The 20,795-nt window shown below is 44.0% G+C and overlaps 1 protein-coding gene across 1 annotated transcript in view; it reads right to left on the bottom strand.

Annotated features, from left to right (window-relative positions):
• The window catches only part of THUMPD2 (THUMP domain containing 2), an 898,882-nt gene that overhangs the window by 740,189 nt on the left and 137,898 nt on the right, over window positions 1-20,795 (bottom strand). The window contains exon 5 of the mRNA XM_044060164.1: window positions 5,565-5,642. Coding sequence (XP_043916099.1) covers window positions 5,565-5,642 — 78 coding nt within the window. The remainder of the gene's footprint in view (window positions 1-5,564; window positions 5,643-20,795) is intronic.

Here is a 20,795-nt window from a genome sequence, read left to right as displayed (position 1 = left end):
GTTTAAGAAGCAGTTCTTTCTGTGTTTCCTCTTCCTTAAGTCTGCTTTCTAAGTCATTTAGAGAAACGTCTATTCCTGTTATCCTTGTCTGGTGGTGGTGTAGCATTTCCTGGAGGATGTCAGCCTGTTTTTGACTGCTTGTTTTAAGATTTTCTAGGTTTTTTTTAAATCATCCATCTTCAAAGACAACTCCTGCAGGGTAGATGCCATCTGTTGTAGCTCCTTCTTTAAGGCAGCATCCTAGTGAGAATTCTTTGAGTTGCTCAATTTAACAAGTGAATATATCTCCAAACTTTTTGACAGGAAATTATTTGTAAAACTTCACCAATGTTTCTAATTATGTAAATTAGTCCTTTATCTATAAGATTTTATACTTTGAAGAAAAAAAATAATATTTTTCTGTCTTATTTAACTAGTTATATGGAGCTCTAAAATACTGCTGCTTTCAGTTAGCCATTCATTACGAAAAACTGTGACACTTGAGAGGCATGTTTGTTTACAGTAAGTAAACTAGACAACCATCATGCTTTAGTTGGCAGGCATGGGAGTAGAACCTAACAGCTGTGACTGCAGAGGACATCTGCAAATAATGTAATAACTGACTTCAGCAACACAGTACATACATGCAAGTGATACAGCCATACTGAGATTACACATTTATTTATGAACCAACAATGCTGATGAACACATTCTTGGTACTGATTGTAACTTTCTGTGAGATCTAAACACAATATCTGCACATAATATAGGCTACCTCACCCATATATTTTTTGTGTTCCTGGGGAGAGAGAAAATGTGAGCATTACGTTACTGATACTGAAAATTTAGTGCTACATACCACTGTATTCGAACCCAGGACTATGTCTGGCAAAATGTACTGTGTACAAGGCATTTAGCAGACTGAGCTACTGAGTCATTGCTGACTACTGGGTGACTGATACTTGCCTGGAGAGCACCTAAAACCATACTATGAACTGAGTTACAGGAGATTCCTCTGGCATTCTAGTACTGTTACAGTGTTATACTAGACTGCAGTGACAGCAGAACACACATGCATAGAATACAACCATACTGCATATATTAATACAGCTTTATTTTAAAATAAACAATACTGGTGAACACATTTCATTGTTATTGGTTTGCAATATCTGTGAAATCCACACACAATATCTGCCCATGAAGTGGGATACCTCACCCTTATACCTTTATTACTTGATGTCTGAGGAAGAGAGAGCATTATGTGACCGATACTGGCCTGGAGATGGCCTTGAACAGTACTATGAGTTAAGCAAGACAGTTTGCAGGCCATTAGATTTGCATTCTACAGCTATTACAGTGTTATATTTGACTGCAGCAACCTTACAGAATCAATGCATACAACTCTACTGCAATGGTTATGACAACACAATCCTGCTGTACACCATTTTGCTTATTGTTATTGGCACTGTTTCTTGTATTTATTGAACTACATTTGTTATTATTCATTTATTGCACTACAGCTCTAATTCCCCATTTATTGCACTACAGATTTTCTTGTATATACTTTACTGCAGTTAATGATTTACTCTTTCGTGCCTATTGCACTACAGTTAGCATAATACATCCATACTCAGCACACTCACGGCGCTACCTGGCCAGGTGCCCGGCATGAGACTCAACATTGTGAGCCCTTTCAGCTGCAGCTGTTGGGAGAGAAGAACACCATTATGCATACCAGTTTTGCAGACATTCAGCTTGCATTTTGTTACGACAGCGGAAAACATACTTAATACTTGTGGGGCATTCCCTGCTCTCGCTTCTTGGACCCAGATGTCCAAGGTTCTCCTCTTTCTCTTTTTCAGGTTGTCACGGAGGTGACGACACTGCTCACCTGTGCAGGAGATACCAGTAACACTGGTGAGTTCCTTGGCCAACCGGTCCCAGGTCTCTGCCTTACACTCTGAGCCCCGGAATCTGCCCTGCATCAGCCTGGCTTCATGGTTTTTAACAGGGAGCCGGACCATAACCCTGGACTCCTGAATACCCCACTTCTGCACCCAAAAGCGCACACCTTCGCCAGAACCACTTGCTATATCAACGATCAACTGAACTCCAATGAATGCTACAGAATTCCTGCCTAATGCGCTTAACATAGGCTGCTTTCCCACCCTTATACGTCATTGAGCAACATTCAAAAAAGCACTGTGTCCCTTACCAGGGCACAAACCAGCTAAGTAGAGTTGAACAGCATGAAAACTCGCACAACTGTGATTTTAGCGAAGCTTAGCACCACTCAAACATTAGTAGCCGTTATCATGTTTATGTGGTGCTTAGCATGATTGAGTAGAGCTCAGAAGAGAGCAGTAGTGCCATATTTTATGATTTTGTTCTTAAATTATACAAAAATACTACCTTAAATTACAGACATGTTCTCCCTGCTATGGTTTCGAACACAGGACCTACTACACATGAAGCCAGAACTTCACCCATTTAGCTACTTGGATATTATGAAAACTGCTATACCTTCATATATACTACTGAGCTACCTGTTAGCTTTGCTGAGCACCGCGCCATGCAAACACACATATAAAAAACCTGTAAATAAATAAATAATTACATCCAGTTTCTATTTTTAGATGTCTGGCAAGTGTCAGATATGTATGTATAAGCGGTGCTCGGCTCAAACGGCAATTGTAAAAAATAAAAACAAATAAAATAATTACATTAATTCTGAGAATTGATTACCTCTGGTTTCTATTTTTAGATGTGTAGCAGGTGTCTATATTTGAGCACTGCTTGACAATGGTGCACTCTACAACATGCCAAACAAAAATAAATATAAAAAATAAAAACACAGACTGTAATAAAATAAAAAATGAATATTACACATTTAACAGACTTCAAAACATGTCAACAGTGGCAGGGTGCATTAATTGGGGTCTCACCCTCTATTTAATATCTGACCAGGCATCCACACCCATAGGTAGCCTCTACACCTTTCCCTACATTGATTCAACATCCCTGTTACTCGGCTCTCCCTCAGCAAAGTGCCATCATTAATATGCATGGTGCGCTGGTGAGAGGGAACTGTGGCCATGTACACAGATACATTTTGTGTAGGCTCTACACGGTGCCCACACGGAGTTTATTAAATGCTGGGGTCAGTTTTCTAGAGTAAAGTTTGAAATTAAATAAAGTACATGTTAGGTTTCCCCTTGAGAAGAATGAAACTGAATTTCTTTGTTAAAACTTTCAGGTGAGGCCCAGAAAAATACTTTCTGTTAAAACTATAAATCATTTTATCAGTGTCACCTCTGCTGCATAGCTGCTGCCTCTTGGGATCATGCATTTTCTTCTATAAAAAGTTCTGCTTTTTCTGACTGATGAGTCTTCAACTGCGATTACTGCTTGTAGTGTGTGTGTGTATTTGTACTAGAATGAAATGTTACTGAAAGAAGTCAATATTCCGGTTTGGATATTAATACATTTTTGGCTGAGGTTTTTTGGGTTGTTGGCAGTTTGCTGACTGGAGATTTTACAGAATAGTTTGGGTTGGTAATGGTGTTGTTAATTTGTTTGCTAAAGAAAAGTGGTGTCTGGGGTAAGTCTTACATATTTTTGTTCCAAGTCTAGTGGGAGGGCATTGCCATTTAGGCCTGCCAGGCACATATGGGGATTTGTTGGAAGCTTTTGTGGATGTTGTAAATATCATACTGATAGATTTTATGATGTTAATGAGTAACCTATTTTTGTGGGTCCAAGTGTATAATTTTTATGAAAGTGGTTTGAATTTTTTGCTCAAGGGTATGAAAGGCTATGTTTGGATTCTAGGGTAAGGATATCATCAGCTTACAGGATAAGTTTAAGGTAGTTAAAGTCTGGGGTGATGTTGTTAAGACAGACAGAGAATAGCAGTGGACCAGGAATGGAACTTGGGGACCCCCAGTATTAAGGATACCTTGTGTGGAACGAAACTTATTAGAATATATCTGAAAATTATCTATCCTGTAGGGAGTTTTTTATCCCTTTATTGTTTGCCTCCCAAAATTAAATGTACTAAGTTTGAAGACAAGGAGGTTGTGGTTCACAGTTTCAAATACCCAGTCATGTCCATGAAGAGTCCTCCTGTTAGTTTAGATTTATTCATGTTATTGTAGACAGTATGTGTGTCTCTGTATAATAATGTGGTGGTGGTGCTAAAGGCTTTTCTGAAGCCAAGATGGGCATCACAAAGAAGGCTGCACGTATACATTTATATGACAGAATATTTACTTGTAGATATGTTTTTCAAATATTTTTGCTAGTAAGCAAAGATTTGCAATTGATTTAAAGTATTTGTTTCCTTTGGGATGGGCTTTTTTCAGGGTGTGGTAGTGTGATGGCATGTTTAAAGGGGAAAACGTCTGAGGTAATAGACTGTAGATTTGTGTACATGTAGCAGCCATTTTTAGGAATGCAGGATGCACTGTGGAGAGTGCACTGCCTTTACTATCTAAGTTCAGTAGAACTTTCTTAATAATGTTTTCCAAAATTTGCCTAAAGAGTAACACTCCATTAATTCTTAAAAATTCCAACGACTTTGTGTTTAGTGAAGCTAATATATCAGACTGCCACCTATGAACTTTGCTCAAAGGATGAGGAAGTAACAAAAGTGGAGAGATGGATGAAGTAGACAGATTTCTACCACATGGTAGGTGGAAAGACCTTACATACAGGGAGACAAACAGCATTTTATATTACTTTGTTTTTGCTCTTTCTACAAATAAAAGAAAAGGAAAAGGAAAGCCCACAGGTAAGCCCATGCTTATCGTTTCACCACATTTTTAAAATGTTTTCTCCTAATCTATTAACACCACATCCTATGGTCAAGCTAAATGGCTGGGCAAAAGGAACTTACATAATCAGTACGAGACTTGCTAAGGTATACAATTCTCACTTGGAAGACATAATGAAAAATACAGATGGCAGAAGATAAAAAAGGAGCAACATTCTTTTTCCAAATTAACTGACAAAGGCTTCCAGAAGCAGAGTATGCAACACAATAAGAAAGTTATGAAAATGAGACAGGAATTTTTACATAATTTTTCCTTTGTTGACTGGGTTAGTCCCAGTAGGCTAGTGATCTCTTCTCAGGGGAGACGCAATCTGGTATTTGTACTACTAGGGGGAAATTTAGCCAGGGCATCGGGAAACTTGACCTACTCTTTTCAAAAGGATTATTATATCACTTGGTAACACCACCTCAGGCAGACGGGGCTTTGGTTAAACATCTCATCCAAAGCACTTCCTACTATATGCTATTCACCAGACAATCTTACTATAAACAATGGGATACATCATCTGTAAAGCATTGCTGGAGGAATTCTGATGTGATGAATGATTAACTGAATTTTGACGTGATCAGTGCTTGCTGGGTTTAATCCAAGAGTTTTAAATAAACTGCTACAAGTCTCTTAAGAAACAAAATCTTTAGATATAATTTCTGCATTTCTAAATGTATTTATAGTATGTCAAAACATACCATTTTCATTAAATAATTATTCCTCTTTATATCTTTACTAATTAAGAATCTGACTTCACTTTACCTCAAGATCAGGACTTCTCAGCTCTGCTTTCCATCCAAACTGCTTGGTAAGCATTATTCCAATTATTCTGCCTATGTCCTGCAAAATAAAAATTATGTTACTTGAAATGAAACTGTAGCATCTTATAAAAAGAATAATAATAATAATAATAATAATAATAATAATAGTCTATGGAAGTAGAACCATTATGCTAATTTACTCACATGTGACAAACATCAGTAAAAGAAAAAAAGAAGTTATGTACTTACCATAACGTTCCATGTTTGTAGTCCATCTCGCCTATATTCTTGATGGATGGGTTTGGAGACGATATTCGGCTCCGACTCGGCCTATACTAAAGCTCGAGAACTTTTTACTGGCTCGAGGCTAGCCCCTATCCCATGGTGCCTCACGGCAATTCCCCAGATCTAGTTTGCAAGAAGGTAATAAATGCCTATCAGGTAATAATAATAAGAAAGAAGCTTACATATGCATGTATATATATATATATATATATATATATATATATATATATATATATATATATATATATATATATATATATATATATATATATATATATATATATACAGCAAAGGATTAGAAACATAATCCATTCCAGGTGGACAATAAAGAGCAAAGTCAGGCAGCCCCAAAAAGAGGTCCACTAGATCCCCCAGAAACAGGAAGGGGGTTGGAGGGAGGGACGCAAGAATATAGGCGAGATGGACTACAAACATGGAATGTTATGGTAAGTACATAACTTCTTTATGTTATGTAGTCCTATCTCGCTGTAATTCTTGCTGGATGGGACAGCGTCCCTAGCACTTTTATCCCGGGTGGCTCAAGCAAAGAGACTCTTCAGCACAGTGGACCCAAAGATGACCTGTCCCGGGAGGCCAAATCCAATTTGTAATGAGTGACAAACGTATGTGGTCCTGCCCAAGTAGCTGCTGCACAAATAGTATCAATTGGGAGCCTAGATCTAAAGGTGCATGAAGTAGCTACAGCCCTAGTAGAGTGACCGTTAGCTTTATCGGTAACTGTCTACCAGCTTGTTGATAAGGAAAGGATATGCAATCCAAAAGCCATTTTGAAACAGTAATTTTTGAAACAGGTAAGCCTTTTCTTTTGTCAAAAAAGGAAACAAAAAGTTGATCAGATTTCCTGAATTCTTTGGTCCTGTGTATATAGAATCTGAGTATCCTGTGGCTATCTAGCTGGTGAAGTCTATATTCTGATTTATTAGAGTGGTTTGAAAAAAACACAGGTAGCTCAATGGTAGTATTCAGGTTGTGTTCTGAGCATACCTTAGGGAGAAAGGAAGGGTTTGTCCTAAGAGAGACTCTATCTTTGTGAAAGATAATGTAAGGAGATCGAATAGTTAGGGCTTGAAGTTCCGAGACTCTCCTAGCCGATGTTATAGCTACCAAGAACAGGGTTTTCCATGATAACAACTTTAAGTCTGATGACGAGGATGGGTCAATGGGTGCAAACATCAAAGATGAGAGGACTAAATTTAAGTCCCAGGGTTCTAAAGGTTGTTTTATTGGGGGCCTAAGAAGAAGAACTCCTTTTAAGAAGGTTTTACAGAGGGAGTGTTGCATGACTGGATTTCCCGTGAAACCAAAATGGAAATTGGAAATGGCAGCTAATTGAACTCTAACTGTAGCGGCTGCCGCTCCTTCATGAAAAATTGTTGTTAGGAAGGATAAAATGGATTCTAAAAGAGCTGTATATGGATCCAAGCCCTGGTTTGTAGCCCAAAGGGAAAACCTTTTCCATTTGCTAGAATATAGTTTCTGAGTGGAAGGTTTATGGGATGAAATTAGGATGTGTTTAACCGTTGGAGATAAGGGAATGCACCTGGCTATATGTGGAATTGGAGCAGCCATGCTGTCAATTTGAGGGTGTGGATGGAGGGGTGGAACTGTCCTGACTGATGAATCAGGAGATCTGGAGATGGATCCAGAATACATGGTTTTTCCAAAAGGTAGGGCCACAGGAAAGGAAACCAAACTTGTCGAGGCCAGTAAGGAGCAATGAGGATCAAGGAACTCCTCAACTGTCTTGCTTTCTGTATTACTTTGGGTATGAGTGGAAAGGGAGGAAAGGCATAGAGAAGTCACGGGGGCCAATCGTGAACTAGAGCATCCCTGGGTGACATCCCTGGATGGGGAATGAGGGCAAAGTAACTGCTGCATTTCATGTTCAGGTAAGTGGCAAATAGATTGCAGCAAGGCTGGCCCCATTTGTGAAAGATCTTTCTCACAACCATTGGATTCAGGGATCACTCGTGAGGCATCAGAATTGCTCGGCTGAGTTTGTCCGCTATTACGTTGGATTTCCCTAGGATATGCATTGCTATCAGGAAGCGTTGAGTATCCATCGCCCATTTCCAAACTCTTAAGGCCTTTCTGCAAAAGAGGGTAAGACTTGGTTCCCCCTTGTTTGTTTATGTACCACACAACAGACATGTTGTCTGACTGAATCGCAATCGTTCCAGTGGGAAGGAAGCTGTGAAATGCTTGCAATGCATATAGCACTGCTCTCATCTCCAGAACATTGATGTGTTAGTGGTTCCCATGGTTTTGCCAAGTACCTTGGACTGTCTTTCCCAGATAATGCCCCCCCCCACACCCTATCTGGGAAGCGTCCGTGGTCAAAACTGCTTTCTCTTGGGGAGGAACAAGTGGATGACCTATGGCAAGTTGTTTTCTGTGTAACCACCATGTCAGATCCCTTTTTGCATGCGTTTGTTATTAATATCTGGTGAGATAATGGAAGGTCTTGCATCGACCATTGTGTAAACAGCATCCATTGGAGAATCCTCGTATGTAGGTGAGCAAGAGGAACTAATAAGATGGCGAAAGCCATAGTCCCTAGGACATGGAGTACTACTCTGGCCTGGACTCTGTTTGTTTAATAAGGATCTGATATGACTGCGTAGAGATTCCACTCTTTCCTGTGTTAGCTTTACTGACATGGTGGTTGTGTCTATTTCTGAGCCTAGATATACAATATGCTGCGAGGGAGCTAAGACTGACTTTTGCAAGTTGACAGTGATGCCTAGGCTGGCGCACAAGGACAGAGTCTCGTCCCTGGTTCTTATGAGTTGATGCTTGGTGGTAGCAGTGAGGAGCCAGTCGTCTAGGTACGGAAAAACCTGGAATCCTTGACGTCTCAGGTGAGCGGTCACCACTGCCATGCATTTGGTAAACACTCTGGGGGCTGTAGTGAGGCCAAAGGGAAAAGTGTCTCCTGGAGCGCCTGTCCATTTTGATGTGGTAGTATGCATCCTGAAGCTCGACTGAGCACATCCAGTTGTCTTTCCCGATAAAGGGAAATATCGACTGCAGAGTGACCATTCGGAACTCTGATTTTATTACATGCTTGTTGAGCCTGCTGAGATCTAGAATTGATCTCCAGTCCCCTGTATTTTTTGGAACTAAAAAGAATCGAGAGTAAGTTTCAGATCCTACTTGCTCTGCGGGGACTTCTTGGATGACTCTTTTTTGTAGCAACAAGATGACCTCTGATGTTGCACGGTCTAGTTGGATGGGTGGTACGTCTGGAAAAGACGGTTTGTTGGGGGTTCGGAAATAAAGGGAATCAGGTAACCTCTGGATATTACTGTGTGTAACCAATGATCTTGAGTTATAGTTAGCCAGGCGCTTGGGTACAGCAATATACGACCACCGACTGCCTCCAGAGACGGACAGTCGGGCAACCCCTCAGGGTCGATGGAAGGGACAATCAGAGAAAGCTTCTCTGTCTCCCTGATGTTGCAGACCTCCTCTGCCGCGAGGGTGGCATCTTCCATTATATCCTCCTCCTCTGCCCCTGGGGGAGGGTTGACCTTGTGCCTGAGGAAAACCTTTTTGGGATTTGCGGAACCACATTTTTCCTCCTGTATTACCCTTGGGATAGGGTCTGAACAGGAGAGAGAAACGGGACTCCAACGGCAGATAAGGTTTTTCCTTCCTGCTCGCATCTAGTCAAAGTCTCTTTCACTTGGGGTCCAAAAAGAAATGAACCATCAAAGGGAACGTTAGTGAAGGAAGACTTGAAGGATTCCGTAAAATTACAAAGCCGCATCCACGAATGTCTCCTGAGGGCTATTCCTGCTGTGGCTGCCCTGCTCGCTCCATCTGCCGCATACGAGATCAGCCTCATGGAGGAGTCAGCTATGGAAGTAAGGGTGGAGAGCTGCACGGAACCCTTGTCCATGGAACCTGGAGCTACTGAACCCTGGAGGGTATCTCCTAACTCTTTCAGGAGATTCCTCTGCAGACGAGTGAATTGAGTTAGGTAATTCAGCGATCTCAGTGTAAATGCTGCTGAAGAAAAAGTACGTTTCCCGTACCTATCCATCGTCCTGGATTCCTTGTTAGGAGGATGGATATTAGAAGACGTCTCAGATAATTCCTTCTTGGTGGCCGCTGCTTCCACCATAGCATCAACTGGAATTCCCTTGCTAAGGAAAGGCTTGTCCTCAGATGCTGTCAAAAATATGTTTGGCCTCCCCGGGACAGCTTCCACTGAATTTGGAGAGGTCCATGCTTTCCGTGAAATGACCCCCAAAAGTTGGTCATAAGGTGGTGTCACCCAAGAGGTGGAAGGTTGGGAGCCAAAGGCCTCAAGATACACTGATTCATCCTCAGTAGGGGTAGAGGTCTTCCAATCACCCCTCTGTCTAAGGATTTCTAGGATGTCAGAGAAGGAGACATTCTCAGCGGGAGATCTAGGGGACCCTTCTGATTCCTCTAAATCAGTGTCTGATGTGACAGACTCAGGGGAGTCGACATGTTTCCTCTTACATAACCTCTTCCGAGGGAGCTCTCCAGCAGGATAATCTGGGGAGGTCTCGGAAGAGGGGGCACCTCCAATGCGGGCTACTTGGGCCTCTGGTTCCCTATGCTGTGGGGGAAGAGGTTGCTGCCTGCTGCTGGTGGGACACAGGTTCTCAGAAGAGGTGTCTAAAAGGGATCAAAATACTATCACATACAGCATCAGTTGAAGAGTGAGGATGGATCAGAGACCCCTTGCCTTGTTTGAGAAGGTCCACCTTGTGTGTTAACTTGTGGTGATTGCCCCAGGCTAAGTGAACAAGAAAGGGGAACCAATGTTGCCTGGGCCAAAAGGGAGTCACCAACAAGAGTTTGGGGGAGTCTTGACTGATCTTGAGCAGGAACCTTGGAATTAAGAGGAAGGGGAGGGAAGGCATAGAGAAACATCCCCTTCTAAGAAAAGATACTGCATCCACCTTCCAGGCCAGAGGGCGTGGGACTCTGGCACAGAAAAGAGGAGGATGTCTGTTCAGAGGTGAGGCAAAAAGATCTACCTGTGGGGTACCCCACAGAAGGACAATGTCTAGAAACACATCTCTGTGAAGCATCCATTCATGAGCCTGTGTAATGGACCTGCTCAAGGCTTGTGTCACTATATTTTGCTCTGAAGGAATGCAGACAGCTAGAAGAGTCACTTGATACTGGACAGCTAGATCCCAGACCCGAAAAGCAAGTCACAAAGATGGTAGGACTGTGTCGTCCTTGCTAGCTAATATATCACATCACTGCATTATTGTCTGTGAAGACTTTGAGAACCCTGGAAAAAAGAGGGAATGAAAAGTCAGAAGAGCTAAAACCAGAACTCTTAGCTCCCTTATGTTGATGTGATCTGACCTCTGATGAGGCCAGAGACTCTAGACCTTGAGGGAACTTAAGGAGACTCCCCACCCCCCTGTCCAAAGCATCTGAAAAAAGTTCCTGAGATGGAACTGGAGGTCGAAAAGGAAGTCCTGGGTTCACAGAAAGCTGATGAATACACCAGTGAAGTTCAAGTATAAGGCATGAAAGGAAAGGAACTAGGAATTTCAGTGGATGACAGTGTTGAAGCTACACTGACTTGAGAAACCACTGTAGTTTTCTCGTATGGAGTCTGGCAAGAGGCAGCATAGGAATGGTGGAGGCCGCAAATCATAGAACCCTTAAAAAGTTCCTGGCTGTGACAGAAGTTGGAGGAGGAAGAGAGTGAAAAAAGATGATCAAAGAAAGAGCCTTAGGTGGAGACAGGGATACCAGCATATGAATGGTCTGGATCCTGCAACTGAGAAAAACATATCCTGAGAAGGAACCAGGACTGATTTTTGAAAGTTTATGGTGAGCCCCAATCTTTGTAACAAACTGTAAACTGGAGGTGCTGAAGCAGGACCTCAAAGGACAAAGCCTGAATGAGTAGGTCGTCAAGGTAAGGAAAGATCTGAACCCCTCTCATCCTTCAAAAGGCAATGACAGGAGTGAGGCATTTGGTGAATACACTTGGGGCAGTAGAAAGGCCAAAGAATAAAGAAGAGAACTGAAAATGTAAGGAAGGAACAGAGAAGCATAAAAACTTCATGAAAAGGGGATAAATGGGAATGTAAAGATAGGCATCCTTGAGGCCCAGGAACACCAAGAAGGCCTGGGGAAGAAGAAGAGGAAACAGAGTTTGAAGAGATAGGTCTCCAGGTGCCTTCCTTTCTGGGAATCAGAAACATCCTGGAATAAAACCCTTTACCTTCCTGGGCAGGGGGTATATCTTGAAAGGTGCCCTGAGCCAAAAGGCCCCAAACCAATCTGTTCCTGAGGCGGCTGAAGGATGCCCAGAAAAGGATGAAGGGATTTCCATACCATGAAATACCCTTGGCAGATGATGGATAAAACCCAAGAGTCTTGAGTGACCCTTAACTAACTGGGGAGGGATGGGGAAGACAATGGAATAAAGGATCCTGGCCTATGGGAAATGGGAACTAAACCACCAGATAAAACCTGGCTTGTCTTGAAAAGGAGGCTTCTGAGGAGTACGAGTCTGAGTAGACTTAGCAGGGGGCACATGCTAAAAACCCTTTTACCTTTAAGAAGGAGGACAAAGCTGTTTGTGAACAAAAACAGATTTGAATGGACAAATCCTCTGGAATTCAGGAATAGGGGACACAAAAAAATGTTTCAACTCCTGCAAGGCCTTGCCTTTATCTTGGAGGGACTGAAAAAGCTCAGCAGCAACAGAACCAAAAAAGGTTCTTATTATCAAGAGGAGTATCCAAGCAATTTAGCCTTAATATCATCAGGTAAGGTGTGGAGACAAAACTAAGAGTAATGCCTCAAAGCAGAACCAAATGCAACAGCCCTACAAAAAGCATCAGCTGCATCATGACTACATTTAATAGAGTGGTGAGCCACTTGAGAGGCAGAATCCAGTAATGAAAGAGCTGAAGCTTCCCTTCTAAATCAGGGAGGTAAGAAATTACCCTGGGGGCTTAAGAAAGAAGAGCTAAAACATACCTGGTCATATGAGTCTGGTAATTAGTTGCCTAAACGCCCGGGGGGGGCAGTATATATATATCTTTTTGCCTAGATATTCCATGGCTCTATTGTCCTTATTAGAAGGAAGTAGTTTAGTGGATGGCAAAAGTTTAGAAGGTTTGTCAGAAGAGACAGACACCACAGAAGGATCATCAGAAGGGCATTGAAAAAAAAACTTACAATCATCAGGCACCTTGTAAAATATGTCAGGTTTCTAAGGCTTTAAAGGTTGAGAATAAGGGACAACAGAGACCGCTGAAAAGGTATCTAAGATGACAGCCAAGACAGAAAGTACGGCAGTAGGCTTGGGAGACTCCATCTGGAGGAGTTCATAATACCTCTTGAATATGAGAAACCTGAGAACAGTCCCATTTGAAATATTCCATCATATGAGAAACAGTATCCCTAAAGGAGAGTTCTTCAAAGAGAGAGTCTGGACTAAGAGAATCTTCCTCCTTAGATCCATAATCCAAGGGAGAAGGGATTTGAGAAGAATATGCCAAAGACTCTTTCCCAGAATTCAAATCCTCAAAAAAGGACTCCTGCTCTCTGGGCCTTTTAAGAGGAGTAGAGGACCAGGGAGGAGCAAGTACTGAAACTCCTAGAGGAGGCTTTAAGGCCATTAATGCATTAAACAACCTGTGGGTAAAATCCTAGCATTCACATTGGGAATCTTTGACAGCAGGGGAAATATGCTTTTTTTTGTTTTGTTTTTTTTCTTCTGAAGAATGTATGCCAGAAAAACCCCAAGAGGTACGGACTCTTGCCCACACTCAACCAATGTAGTAGGAATCTCCTCCTGAACTAGAATTTGCGGTATCCTCCTTGGTCCCTCAAATATAATTAGCCAAGGTTCCCCCTCAATGTCTGGAGCAGATGTTTGCAAACTCTCCAAGGACTTGCGAGAACCTGGATCCAAGACAGCCTCTGACAGGGTCAAGGCACAGGAATTTGAGACAAGTGGATGATCCTCCGGGCTTTCACTAGCCTCAAGACAGATGACTGGGGAAGGTAGGACAGAAGCCAAATCAGACCAGAGTTCTTTGGCCTTTTTCTCGGCAGGCAGCTGACTTTTGGGATGAGAAGACTCCACCATAGCACCTTGCACCAACAATTTTAAGACAAAATTGTTCTCCAGGTAAATTGACAAGGAGGACAGATGACTACATACAGTAGAAAGAACATTGCGTATGGTTGTGAGAAGCATGCAAACAGAAGAGACTGCTCATGACAATCTTTATGGAGAATCAGCCTCCCACACTGATATTTTTCCCTTTCTGGATAACATGTAAACACACCAAAATAGAAACAGAAATAAATAAGAAGAAATCCCAACAGGGCACTTATCTGAAACATGGCTCGGTAACCACCAATCAGTGATGACATTAAGACTGGCGGCAAAGAAGTTCTGAGGTGTGTACATCTGTACGTCAGCTAAGGCATGGGTATACTGGCTGGATGTTGGGCTACCCTTGGCAGGGAATCCCTTATGTTAAGAATACTGCAACAGTGATATGGAAGGATATCTTACCATAACAGTAGATGCCTGACTGATCACCACTGCAGTATTACTAAAAGATGGGAATATCCTGCCAGGGATGGTCATACATCTGGCAAGCATACTAAAATCTAGGCTCCTTCTTCTCATGCAATACACCCAATGTACGACCTCATCCTAAAGCTAGGAGGTACATAAGGGAGGTACAGATGCAAACTACACCAAAAAGCAGAAGTAGAAATAATGGTATAACATATGTACAAGTCAAAAGGAGAGAAGGGAAAAAAGAAAGAATATGCCTCTGCCCAGAATGGGAAAATATGGAAGGGGGAACGGAGAATGGAATGCAATAGTGATCAGTCAGAACATCTACTGTTACAGTAAGGTCTTACACAACTGTTCTATGTCCTACTTGGATCACTATTGCAGTATTATTAACAAGCGGAAGATTCCCAAAGCTGTCGAAGGAGAAAGGGAGGAAGAAGACTGAGCTGAGTTATGGTCTAAAAGTCCTTGGAGGATAGCCTTAGAGGAAAAAAAGAAGTTATGTCCTTACCATAACGTTCCATGTGAGTTGTTCATCTCGCCTTTTTGTTCTTACACGTGGGTTCGGAGCCGATCCCTCGGCTCCGAGTCGGCCGCTTTTTAAGCTCAGACTCTCAGAGAAGCTCAAGACCTAGTGTATATCCCATGATGCTCTACTGTAAATCCCCAGATCTAGTATGCTGAAACCAAAGACAGCCTACAGGAAGAAATAGAACTATAGTGCCTACCTATCTAGGTAGCTATAAGTTTGTAGAAGGAAGAAACAGTCTGTTCCAGAAGACAGGCTGACAAAACTCGACCAATCCACCAAGGCAACCATCTTTCTCAACCAGAGGGGGAAGGTGGGCAGGAATGTAAGAACAATAAGGCGAGATGAACAACTCACATGGAACATTATGGTAAGGACATAACTTCTTTATGTGAAGTTGTTCTATCTCGCCGTTTTGTTCTTACACATGGGTAGCGTCCCAAGCACCCTAATCCTGGGTAGCTCACGGGAGAACATTCCTGAGCACAGTGGAACCAAAGGAAGCCCTGTCCCTGGAGGTCCTGTCCACTTTGTAATGAGTGATAAACGTGTGAGGTTTTGACCACGTGGCAGCTGCACAGATGGTATCCAAGGGCAAACGAGCTGCATGAGCTAATGACGTAGAAACAGCCCGGGTAGAATGGGCTTTAACGTTAGTTGGTAATGGCTGATTAGTGGAGGAATAAATGAATTTAATGCAGTCAGAAAGCCACTTGGATAATGTGATTTTTGATATTGCAAAACCTTTCTTATTCTCTGTATAAGAGACAAAGAGTTGATCTGATTGTCTGAAATCTTTCGTTCTATCCAGGTAGAATCTCAATTGTCTGTGTACATCAAGCTTGTGTAACATATATTCCAGTCTGTTGGTATGGTGTCTAAAGAAGGTTGGAAGCTCAATGGACTGATTTAAGTTAGTTTCTGAACAGACCTTGGGAAGAAAGGTAGGGTTAGTCCTGAGGGAGACCCTATCAGGGTGAAAAATCAAATATGGGGGCTTGGAGGACAAGGCCTGAAGTTCGGAGACCCTACGTGCAGATGTAATGGCTACCAGAAATATAGTTTTCCAAGACAGAAACTTTAATTGACATGATGAGGCAGGTTCAAAGGGGGCGAGCATCAACTGGGATAAAACCAGATTCAAATTCTAGAGAGAGGCAGGGTGTTTGACAGGTGGTCTGAGATGGTGGGTCCCTTTTAAGAAGGCTTTACATAGTCTACGGGACATGATGTTAGACCTGTTAAACCCTACATGGAAATTGGAAATAGCAGCCAACTGAACTCTAATGGTGGCAGCTGCTGCACCATCATGGAACAAGGAAGACAAGAACTCTAAGATGGTATGAATAGGTGCCACATAAGGATCAATGTCATGATGAGAAGCCCAGTGAACAAATCGTTTCCATTTGCTATTATATAGCTTCCTGGTGGACAGTTTATGAGAGGAAACTATAATATGTTGGACTGCGGGAGGCAAATCTTGAGACCTGGCTAATATCGGAATTGGAGCAGCCAAGCTGTCAGTTTTAGGGAGATGAGGGAGGGATGAAGAACTCCCGACGAATGAGTCAGAAGATCTGGCACTGGGTCCAGGATCCATGGTTCTTCCACTTGATACTTCTGCAGGAAGGGGAACCAAATCTGACGAGGCCAAGATGGAGCTATCAAAATCACAGTCCTTCCCAGACTTTTGGCCTTCTGTATGAATTTGGGAATTAGGGGAATTGGCGGGAAGGCATATAGGAGGCCTGGGGGCCAATCGTGTATGAGCGTGTCCCTCGGGTTGTTCCCCGGTGGGGGATAAAGGGCAAAGTAGCTGCTGCATTTGGCATTCATCGGAGATGCAAATAGGTTGCAGCAAGGCTGGCCCCATCTGCGGAAAATCTTGTCCGCCACCTGTTGTTCGAGAGACTACTCGTGAAGCAACAGCATGGCCCTGCTTAGCTTGTCTGCTATCACTTTGGATGACCCCCGGGATGTGCGTTGCTATCAGAAAGCGTCCGGTGGATACAGCCCATTGCCAAATTCTTAGGGCCTCTCGGCATAAGGAATATGATCTGGTTCCCCCTTGCTTGTTGATGTACCAGACTACTGACATGTTGTCCGTCTGGATAACAATTGTACCTGGAGGAAGAGAGTCGTGAAAGTGTTGTAACGCCAGGAACACTGCTCTCAACTCTGGGACATTTATATGCAAATGTGATTCCATGTTTGACCAAGTGCCTTGGACAGTCTTTCCCTGAAATAGCCCCCCTCACCCTATCAGGGAAGCATCCGTGGTCACTGTGGCTGTGGGTCGGGGAAGAACAAAGGGACGTCCGACTATCGCTTGGTAGCTGTTCAACCACCAATTGAGATCCTTCTTGCAAAGATTCGTTAACCAGATCTCGTGTGACATGGGCAGTCGTTGGTAAGACCATTGTGCGAAGAGTAGCCACTGGAGTATCCGCATGTGCATGCGCCCTAACGGGACTGCTATCAGTGTGGCTGCCACTGTGCCTAATAGCTGCAGTATCTGGGACGCAGGAGCTTTGTTCTGGACCAACAGACTGGACAACTGACTTTTTAGAGATACGATTCTTGCTTGAGGCAACCTGATCCTTGAATTGACGGTGTCCAGTTCTGCTCCTATAAATGTAATATGCTGCGAGGGCGATAACGCAGATTTTTTGAAGTTTAAGGTTATGCCCAACTGGGAACAAAGGTTTATGGTGTAGTCTCTTGCTTGGATTAGTTGATGCCTGGAGGTGGCGGTGAGGAGCCAGTCATCCAGATATGGAAACACCCGAAATCCCAAACGTCTCAGGTGAGCCGTGACCACCGCCATACATTTGGTGAACACCCTGGGGGCTGTGGTGAGACCAAAGGGCAGGGCTCTGAATTGGTAATGACTGGCCCCCAGCCGGAAACGCAGGTGATCTCTGGATGATCTGTCCATTTTGATGTGATAGTAAGCATCCTTGAGATCTACAGAGCACATCCAATCACCCGTTGCTAATAACGGAAGAATCAATTAAAGCGTGACCATCCGGAACTTTTCCTTCTTGATGAAGGTGTTGAGTTTGCTGAGGTCCAGTATGGGCCTTCAGTCCCCTGTTTTCTTTGGAACTAAAAAGAACCTTGAGTAAGTTCCGGATCCTATTTGGTCCACCAGGACTGGCTGAATGACTCTTTTGTCTAGCAGGTTTCGGATTTCTGTGGCTGCTAGCTTTCTCAGACTGGGTGGAACATCTGGAATCCTTGTACACATGGGGGGGGAGTTTTGTAAAGGGAATGTAGTAACCTCTGGCAATGATGCTTTTTACCCAAGAATACGTTGTAATGTTTAGCCAGGCGTTTGGGTATAAAGTCAAGCGACCCCCGACTGCCTCCAGAGAAGGACAGCCGGGCTTCCTTTCAGGAACGCTGATAGGGCTTACCAGAGAAATGCTCCCTGTCGCCCTGGTTTTGCGGACCACCTCTGCCGTTTGGACTGCGTCTTCCGTTTTTGCCCCCTCCTCTGCCCCTAGAGGGGGTATCCATAGGTGTGCTTTGGAAAGCTCCTTGGGGTTTTCAGAACCACATTTTTACACTTCGTTGCCCTTTGGGGTATGGTCTAGTTGAAGTGGAAAAACGGACTCCTACAGCAGACAGAGTCTTTTCTTCTTGTTCACACCTAGTAAGTGTCTCCTTAACTTTGGGTCCAAACAAGGCGGACCCATCTAATGGGGTAATGACGAAGGAAGATTTGAAGGCTTCCGCAAAGGAGCAAAGGCGCATCCAGGACTGTCTCCAAAGAGCTATTGCTGAGCCTGCCACCCTACTCGATTCATCGGCAGCATAAGAAATGAGTCGCATGGATGAGTTTACTATCGAGTTGAGGGTGTTGAGTTGTGTAGTCACCTTCTCAGAAACTGCATCAGCTGTGTTACCCTGGAGAGTATCTCCCAGCTCTTTAAGGAGATCTTGTTGAAGGGGGGTAAAATGTGTCAGGTAGTTGAGCGATCTCATGGAAAATGCCGCAGAACTAAATATGCGTTTCCCATACCTGTCCATCGTCGTAGAATCCCTATTAGGAGGATGGACAGGAGAAGAGGTTTCCGACATCTCTTTCTTGGTGGCTGCTGCCACCACCATGGCATCAACCAGGACTCCCTTCGTAAGAAAAGCCTTGTCAGTAGGGGAAGTAATAAACTTGTTGGGCCTCCGAGGGACCGGTTCCACTGAGTCAGGGGACTCCCACGCCCTTCGAGCAACCAGCTCCATCAATTCATCGAAGGGCGGGGTAACCCAGGAGGTGGATGGTTGAGATCCAAAGGCCTTCAGGAGGACCGACTCGTCCTCAGTAGGGGCAAGGGACTGCCAATCACCCCTCTGTCTTAAGATCTCCAAAATGTCTGCAAATGAGACATCCTCTGAGGGGGATCGTGGGGACCCTTCTCATTCCTCCAAGTCGGTATCCGATGTCAGGGATTCCTGTGGGGAATCCAAGTGCCTCCTCTTGCACAGTCTCTTCCTAGGTACTTCATCTGTGGGAGCGTCCGGTGAAGTCCCTAGAGAGGAGGGGCCACGCAATGAGGATCCCTGAGGCCCTGGATCTCGACGCTTGGTGGGGACCTGTGGGGAAGAGGTAGAACGAGGCCCTTAAGGGGGAGGGGAAGACAGATCCGAGGAGGTAGTGGTCTTAACAGGCATGACCTTCCTCATGGCATCGAAGGCACCAGAATCTCGGTCCGAGAAGTCTGTCGGCTCCGAAGAGGCCGGCAGCTCTCCCCGAGCCGAGACCCCCCCGCTCCGGTCCAGAGGACGGAGCCGAAGCCACCTGCGCTGAAGCCTCGAGGGGAAGGGTCAGAACCGAGGTATCGGTTCGACTCTCCACCTCAGAGCCAGCGAGGGACTGTCGGAACCGAGGAGATCAAGGTCGATGGAGCCGAGGGAGGCGGATCAAACCTCGGCTCCGAGGGCTCTACCAACATCGGTTCCGCCCACCCCGGCTCCGAGAACTCGATTGGCTTCGGAGGAGAAGGGGGAGAAATTATGGCTGGGGTTTCAGGCTTCGAAGCCGAGTGGCTCGAAGCGGACAGCATTTTGGCCAGGGCCGGGATCTCTAAGAGCCTCTTAACCACTCGGTCCAGGTCCACATCAGAAAGCCTCGAAGAATTTGTTGAGGGATGGGTCGAAGGAGCCGAAGATGGTACCGATTGAAGAATTGGAGACAGAGGAGTCTCCAATATCGGATCCACAACTGGGCTCCGAGGTCGAGGGTCGATACACGGCTCCAAGGGCTGTGGAGCCAATGCACGAACCATACCAGAGGAACTCGGAGCCGATGACTTGGGCTCCGAGGATCCCTTGGAAGACTTCGACCCCTTCGAAGTCTTGGAAGAGAGGTCGGCCTTGTCCAAAGTAGCCTGAAAATCAGGCTTCAGAAGTCCCCTATCTACCAGCTTCCTGCGTCTTTCCAAGAGAACCCTGGCACTAAAGGAGTGGCAGATAGAGCACACCTCTTGTAGGTGAACAGAACCCAAACAGTATACGCAGGTGGAGTGGTTGTCTGTAACAGACATTTTTTGACCGCATTCACACCTTTTGAATCCTGACTTTTGTTTCTCAGACATGTTAACAATATAAATTCAAGTCCCTGAATTTTCATTGTAATAACAGAACAGTTATCTGTGTAAATATTAACTACAATACTAACTTCTTACAGGATATATGTCAGTATATAAAACTAAATACCTATAGATTATATAATGAAGAAAAGAGAGTACACACACACAAGAGCTGACAGAGCCCTGTCATGCCCAAACAGATAAGAGAGGCCTAAAAGACCTGAATAGAAATACTTCAAAAAATTT

The sequence above is a fragment of the Protopterus annectens genome, chromosome 1.part2, assembly GCF_019279795.1.
Source record: "Protopterus annectens isolate FY-2018-M chromosome 1.part2, PAN1.0, whole genome shotgun sequence".
Classification (NCBI taxonomy): domain Eukaryota; kingdom Metazoa; phylum Chordata; order Ceratodontiformes; family Protopteridae; genus Protopterus; species Protopterus annectens.
The sequence above is the reverse complement of the archived record's forward strand: the minus strand, read 5'-3'. Positions and strand labels throughout refer to the sequence as shown.